This window comes from Elephantulus edwardii, unplaced genomic scaffold (genome assembly GCF_000299155.1).
Source record: "Elephantulus edwardii isolate Elephantulus edwardi_28Jun2011 unplaced genomic scaffold, EleEdw1.0 scaffold00200, whole genome shotgun sequence".
In the NCBI taxonomy this organism is placed as follows: Eukaryota; Metazoa; Chordata; class Mammalia; order Macroscelidea; family Macroscelididae; genus Elephantulus; species Elephantulus edwardii.
Genome location: NW_006399950.1, coordinates 3509026 through 3516339, shown reverse-complemented (window position 1 = coordinate 3516339; position 7314 = coordinate 3509026). Strand labels below are relative to the sequence as shown.

The following is a 7314-nucleotide window of genomic DNA, read 5'->3' as shown; positions in this document are numbered from 1 at the left end:
TGTTTTGATTTCTCTTAACTGTCCTGTGGAGCGCTGGTGGCCCAGTGGGTAGGGGCTTCTTTGCCAACCCAAGGGCAGATGGTTCGAATCCACCGGCTCTTCTGTGGGAGAAAGGGGGCAGTGTCCTCACAGGTGATACAGAGCCTCTGAAAATCCCGAAGATGTCACTGCTGGCCCCTCCCCAGGTGTGACACAGGGCCACGTGCTCAGGGGAGTAGAGTACACGCCTCTCCGCACCTGAGCAGACCCATGCCCCTCTGTGCCCTTGGCCGGGTTTGGATTTGGGTTTAGTTGTGTGGGGCCCCTGGTCATTGAGTCTCCCTGCAGATGCTGAGCGTCCTGAGAGCCTGGCCTAGGCCCCTCCTGCGTGGCGGCCGGAGCCCAGCGTCCCTGTGCCGGCCCTTGTTCACCATGAAGCTGCAGTCCCCGGAGTTCCAGTCACTCTTCACGGAAGGACTGAAGAGCCTCGCAGGTGAGCTTGCAGCGTGTGTGGAATGCGGTTAGTTTCCCCAGGTCTCTGTCCTCTCGTTGCACACACTAGTTCATCAGGGTGTGAAATTCAGTGACACTGGTGACAGCAAAGACACTGGCTTTGAGGTGGAGCACCCTCCTTTCTCAGTGACATAAACTCATTGCCCCAAGGCCCTGGGGACCCCCCCCCCCAAGTTACTGCAGGCAGTTTGCTTCTGTGCACATAGGCCTGGCTTGAGGCTTACGTTCTTGGAAGAACTTTTTCTGGTTAAGCTAAAGTGTCCTGTTACAGGATGACTTCAGGGGTGATTTTGGTTTAAGGTTGAAGACATTGCCTCGGGTTCACCCACCCACTGTGGTTCTGGAAAGCTCAGAGTGTGACAGTTTGAATTTATGCTCTGAATTCTCTCCCATCTGATCAGTATTTCTTTAGGTAACAAGGTAGTAGTGGCCAGGCCCTTCTGGTTCCTGATGGCAGAGGGGCAGTTGGTGGTGGAGTCACTTAGTTCCCCTCTTCCTCCTTGGCTGTTCTAGCAACGCCAGGGAAGGTGTTCTATATGATTGAGGAGGTACGAGAGGACTCCACATGTCAGTAGGCCAGTTAACTAGATGCCCCATGCTGGACCTTAGTGAGGTCTTCACAGACTTCTGTTAATTGTCTTTATGTGAGAATTTGGGAGACTAGGCAATTCTCTTACAGAATGAGCCAAAAAATCTCACTGCCTTGATTTTTCCCTCCCAGCAGCCCTGTCGGACAGCAGAATAGGTTTCCAAAGATGTAAATCTTTATGAAGTAGAATGCCTTGTTCTTCTCCTGAGAGTGGCTAGTGGAATTGAACCGCTGACACTAAGTTAAGAGCTCGGTGCTTTAACGACTGTGCCGACTGTGCCGTGGGGCCTCCACGTGTTCATAGTGTAGACTCTGTGGTGCTCTCGCAGATTAATTTCCTTTTTGCTTGTATATGCAGTGTGATGCTGGTGGGATCGAGAATGACTTCCCCATCCAGATGGGACCAACCTCTGGGTGCACGGATTTTGGACTGGGGAACAGGAGGCATAGCTGATGCCCAGGCTTTTTTGGTTGTGGTTGATAGGCTGGATAGCAGCGGGCTGGGTGGCCGGTGGGCTTGGGGGCAGCCAGGCTAAATGGATGACGGGCTGAGTGACTGCCAGGCTGGATGGCAGGGGGATGGGCAGCTGACGGGCTGGTTGTGTGAAGGGTTGGGTGGCTGACGGACTGGATGACAGCAGGCTGGGTGTCTGACGGGCTGGGTTTCTAGCCAGCTGGGTGACTGATGGATGGGACTGGATGGCAGAATGCTGGCTGGCTGACTGGCTGGGTCACAGTGGGCTGACGGGCTGAGTGGCAGTGGGCTGGGTGACCGACGGGCTTGATGGCTGATGGCCTGGGTGGCTGACGGGCTTGGTGGCAGCAGGCAGGTCAGTTGATGACGGGCTGTGTAGCTGGGTGACTGGGTGGCAGCGAGCTGAGTGGCTGATCGGCTGGGTGGCAGTGGGCTCAGTGACCGACAGTTGAGTGGCTGAGCTGGGTTGCTGGCGGGCTGAGTGGCCGGAGGGCTTTTGGGCTGGGTGCTGGCGGGCTGGGTGACTGACAGGTGAATGGCAGAGTGCTGGGTGACTGACGGCCTGGACAGATGAAGGGCTGTGTGGCTGATGGGCTGGGTGCCTGACAGGCTGTGTGCCTGGCGGGTAGGTGGCTGGCGGCTGGTGGGTTGGGTGGCTGGGTGCTGATAGCTTGCATGGCAGCAGGCTGGGTGACTGGATTGGTGGCTGACAGGCTTGGTGGTTGATGGGCTGGGTATGTGATTGGGCTGGATGGCTGACAGGCAGGGTTGCTGCCTGGCTGGGTTTTAGCAGGCTGGTTGACTGACGGGCTGGGTGGCAGCGGGTTGGTGGACTGACTGGCTGGGTTGGTGACAGGCTGGATGGCAGCGGGCTGAGTGTCTGATGGGCTGGTCGGCTGACGAGCTGGGTGGTTGACATGCTGTATGCCTGATGGTCTTTGTGGCAGTAGGCTGGGTGGCTGATGGGCAGGGAGGCTGACGGGCTCATTGGCAGCCTGTTGCTTGGCTGACGGTCTGGATGGGTGATGGGGCTGGATGCAGCCCAAGGGGCTGGGTGGCCGATGGGCTGGGTTTCAGGCTGGCTGGGTGCCTGGCAGGCTGGGTGGCTGATGTGCTGGGTGCCTTGTTAGCTGAGTGGTTGAGGGGCTGACGGGTTGGCAGGCAGGTACCTGGTGGGCTGTGTGACTGATGGGCAAGATTGCAGACTGTTGGGTGTCTGACGGGCTGGGTACCTGGCAGGCTGGGTGGCTGATGTGCTGGGTGCCTGGTGAGCTGAGTGGTTGAGGGGCTGACGGGTTGGCAGGCAGGTACCTGGTGGGCTGTGTGACTGACGGGCAAGATGGCAGACTGTTGGGTGTCTGAGGGGCTGTGTGGCATTGGGCTGGGGGAATGATGGGCTGAGTGGCTAACAAGACGGATGGCAGCAGCCTGGGTGGCTGGCGGGCTGGCTGGATGTCTGACAGCCTGGATGGCAGCGGGCTCAGTGACTGGCGGGCTGGGTGGGAGCAGGCTGCTTGGCTGATGGGCTGGGCGACAGCCAGGCTCGATGGCAGGGGGATGGGCCGCTGACAGGCTGGATGTCTGACAGGTTGGGTGGCTGACGGACTGGATGACAGTGGGCTGTCTGTCTGACGGGCTGGATAGCAGTGTGCTGGGTGGCTGACGGGCTGGATGGCAGTGGACTGAGTGACCGATGGGCTTGATGGCTGACGGGATGGCTGGGTGGCTGACGGGCTGGATGGCAGTGGACTGAGTGACCGATGGGCTTGATGGCTGACGGGATGGCTGGGTGGCTGACGGGCTGGATGGCAGTGGACTGAGTGACCGATGGGCTTGATGGCTGACGGGATGGCTGGGTGGGTGACGGGCTGAATGGCTGACAGGCTGGGTTGCTGGCGGGCTGAGTGGCAAGATGGCAGACTGTTGGGTGAATGGCTGATGGGCTGGGTGGCAGCAGGTTGGGTGTCTGAGGGGCTGGGTGGTTGACGGACTGGGTGTAAGCGGGTTGGGTGGTTGATGGGCTGTGTGGGTGAGGTCCTGAGTGGCAGTGGGCTGGGGGACTGACAGACTGGGTGCTTGATGGGATGGGGGCCTGATGGGCTGGGTGGCTGGCAGCTGGTTGGCTGATGGGCTGGCTGGGTGGCTGACAGCCTGGATGTCAGCAGGTTCGGTGACTGATGAGCTGGGTGGCAGCGGGCTGGGTGGCTGACAGGCAGGGTTGCTGACTGACTGGGTTTTAGTGGGCTGGTTGACTGACGGGCTGGGTGGCAATGGGTTGCGTGACTGTTGGGCTGGGTGGCAGCAACGTGGGGGACTGACTAGCTGGGTGGGCGACAGGCTGGATGGCAGCGGGCTGGTCGGCTGACAAGCTGGGTGGTTGACATGCTGTGTGCCTGATGGCAGTAGGCTGGATGGCTGACAGGCTGGGTGACTGACAGACTGGATGACAGCGGGCTGGGTGGCTGGCGGGCTGGGTAGCTGATGGGCAGGGTGGCTGACGGTCTGGATGGATGATGGGCTGGATGCAGCCCAAGGGGCTGGGTGGGAGATATGCTGGATGTAGCCCGACAGGCTGTGTGGCAGACGGGCTGGGTTTCAGGCTGGCTGGGTGCCTGGCAGGTTGGGTGGCTGATTTGTTGGGTGCCTGGTGGGCTGAGTGGTTGAGGGGCTGAGGGTTGGGGGGCTGGTAGCTGGCAGGCTGGGTGACTTGATGGGCAAGATGGCAGATTGTTGGCTGACTGACGGGTTGAATGGCTGATGGGCTGGGTGGCAGCAGGTTGGGTGGCTGATGGGCTGTACGGCTGATGAGCTGGGTGGCATTGGGCTGGGGGACCGACGGGCTGGATGGCAGTGGGCTGGGTGGCCGTGCCTCACAGGCTGGGTGCCTGACGGGTAGTTGGCTGGTGGGCTGGGTGGCTGATGGGCTGGTTGGATGGCTGACCACCTGGATGTCAGCGGGATCGGTGACTGACGAGCTGGATGGCAGTGGGCTAGGTGGCTGGTGGGCTGGATGTCAGGAAATGACCTGTGTCTAGCAGAGGAGCACCCAGGCCCAGCTTCTGGACACCAGCTCCTGCTGGCCCCCTCACAAAGCTCCACAGGCCATCCTGTTGCCCTGGGGATAAAGCTGGGCTGAATTTGCCTGGCTCTGTGCCTGTGGACCTCTGGCTTGAGGGCTTCCTGGTAGTCCTCGTACCCATGTGACCTTCAGTCAGAGCAGACATACGAGTTGATTTTGAAACATCAGATGCAGATTATTTCTTACAGGATTTTTATCCCTGATCTCATAAATGGTGTGGTGGTTTCAGAGGTGACCTGGGCACTGAATCTCAACATCCGTATACAACACAATTCACCATGTCTGAGGTGTGCACTTAAAGCTAGACTAAGAGGGCAGAATCGGGAGCTTTCTGTGTGGTACTAATTCACATCACCTTGATGGCCCGTGCACTCTGACCATGCACAGACAGCCCCATCAGGTGCCTGCCCCCCAGTTCCTGTCCATTCAGTCCTTGGGCCCACATGCTCAGTGTCCTATGAAAGGGCTCAGCTAAGTGGTCTCTAGTATCTCACACTAACCACCTTGGTGCTGCTGTGACTCTTCTGAAGAAGCTCATTGGAATACGAATCTCCTTCCCCTCCCCAGAATTATTTGTCAAAGAAAACCATGAGTTACGCATCGCAGGCGGAGCAGTGCGGGACTTATTAAATGGCGTGAAGCCTCAGGATGTGGATTTTGCAACCACAGCCACCCCTGCACAGATGAAGGAGATGTTTCAGTCGGCCGGGATCCGGATGATCAACAACAAAGGAGAGAAACACGGGACAATCACCGCCCGGGTGAGTGAGCGGGTGGACGCGGCATGCGCTCTGCTACGTTGCTGGGCTGCATTTCTTAAAGGTCATCCTTTTAGTTAGAAAGTAGCAAGGCACCTGAAAAGATGCCTCCCCCCACTCCACATCCCGGTCCTTCTCGCCTCTTGCAGCCCTCCTCAGTGCATTCTGTTAGCACTTGGCAGCAGCAGTTTGATTTCTGCCACCCTCCTAGAGGATAGCTGTGCTTTCTCAGCACCCCCCGCCTCAGAACGCACCCCCAACTCTGCCTCCCTCCTACTCCACCATATTTACATCTGAGCTTCTGGTTCCATCTGTTTCTGCGATGGTTCATAGCTGGTTTGTGTGGAAGCAGTTACATTTCTTGTGCATACTTTTTTGTGGTCCTTTCACGTAACAGCATTCTGCGTTCCATGACCCACTGCCTCTTGTCCTAAGCCGGAGCCGACGTGGAGGTGGCCACGTCACGTTTCTGCCCCATGTCACCCTCTGGAACCCCTGGTCCCGTTAGCTGTGGCACCAAACAGCAGCAGCCGTCGGGCTCCGTTGGACTGACTGACAGTCTGTCACAATCCCTCACCCTGGCATTTTCCTCACTGGATCCTGAGAATATCAATTCCCCTCTTTGTTAGAATCCTGTTTTCTGAATCTCATGTGGTATTCTTTCTTGGCATAAGTGCTCATTTTAATAAAAAAGAACAACAAAAAACCCCCACACAACAAACCGGCAGTAACGTTACTGGGGAGGTTCAGTTTTTGGTTTTTTTATTAATTTCAATGAACATCTACAGAGATTTTGGACTTCCATTCATTCACTGTTACACTTTTCTCCCCGCCCACCGCACCCCCACCCCCAGTTTGCTCCTCTCCTTGAAAATTTTTACGAAGTCCTTCAGATTTTTAGAATGTCTTTTCAGAGTTCCTTATTCTCTTCTGAGTTTCTGATGTCTTTTCTGTTGGCTTTTCTTTCTGTTTGGGTGTTGCTACAGTTAGCACAGTGGCTTGAGAGCTTCATTGTGGCTTTGCTGGGTGGTGTCAGAATTCCCAAAGCCAAGTGCAGAAAGGACACAGGTTATTCAGTCTTGTTTCCATCGATGGGCTCTACTCACATGACCATCTGTGCCTGGAAGCCCAGGTTCAGCCTTCAGAGAGAGATTGAGATTTGATCACTTCTAATAAGGGTTTAAACTTTTCCCTATTCAGAACTTTTCCTTTACCTTGGCTTTGGAGACCCTTGGCGCCTGGTGGCCTTGAACTCTGGAATGCTGTTGTGAGAACTTGTTCCCAGGCGGCGCACACGTGGGGATGGGGAGGAATCTCTGAGGACGTTCTGGGCTGCCCAGCCTGCCTTGACTCCTCCGCAGAATTCCCTCTCTAGTGAGGAGATTCTGCACTGGAGCGTGGCGTCTCCGCACTCTGCCGCCTCCCTCTCTGTGCGTAAACGCTAGGCCACTGGTTGGACTTGTTTCCTCTCTTCCCCTCTTTCCGCTCTGCCTGTGACGATCTTGTCGTCGGAAATGTTCTTCCTGCAGCTCTCTGTGTAGAGCCTGGGTATTTTTTAACACTTAAAATTCACCCATCAGATTGTCACTAAGCACATCATGCTTTCCTGGCTGGGGTGGTGACCTCTTCCTGAGAGACGCAGCCCTGAGTTAGCCCTCCCTGATAGCCTACGTGGACGTTACAGGACGTTTAGTTCATTCCTCTATCTTTGTTGCTGAAGATGCATAAACAGATGAGTCTTTTGCAAACTGTTGTTGTTAGGTGCCATCAAGTCTGGTAACGACTCACAGTGACCCATGAATAAGAGATCTAAACCCTGTTCTATCCTGTGCTGTCCTCACACGTCCTGACACACAAGAGCCCATCGTGGCAGGCGCTGTGTCAGTCCACCTGGGTCACTGAGGGTCTTCCTCTCCTTCGC

At 56.5% G+C, this 7314-nt stretch overlaps 2 protein-coding genes across 2 annotated transcripts in view; one reads left to right on the top strand and one right to left on the bottom strand.

Annotated features, from left to right (window-relative positions):
• IL5RA (interleukin 5 receptor, alpha) overlaps positions 1-251 on the bottom strand; it is a 62161-nt gene extending 61910 nt beyond the window's left edge. Inside the window, exon 1 of the mRNA XM_006897092.1 lies at positions 238-251. Coding sequence (XP_006897154.1) covers positions 238-251 — 14 coding nt within the window. The remainder of the gene's footprint in view (positions 1-237) is intronic.
• A 157-nt stretch (positions 252-408) lies between these two features.
• The window catches only part of TRNT1 (tRNA nucleotidyl transferase, CCA-adding, 1), a 15786-nt gene continuing 8880 nt past the window's right edge, over positions 409-7314 (top strand). The window contains exons 1-2 of the mRNA XM_006897091.1: positions 409-472; positions 5203-5396. Coding sequence (XP_006897153.1) covers positions 412-472; positions 5203-5396 — 255 coding nt within the window. The 5' untranslated portion in view covers positions 409-411. The remainder of the gene's footprint in view (positions 473-5202; positions 5397-7314) is intronic.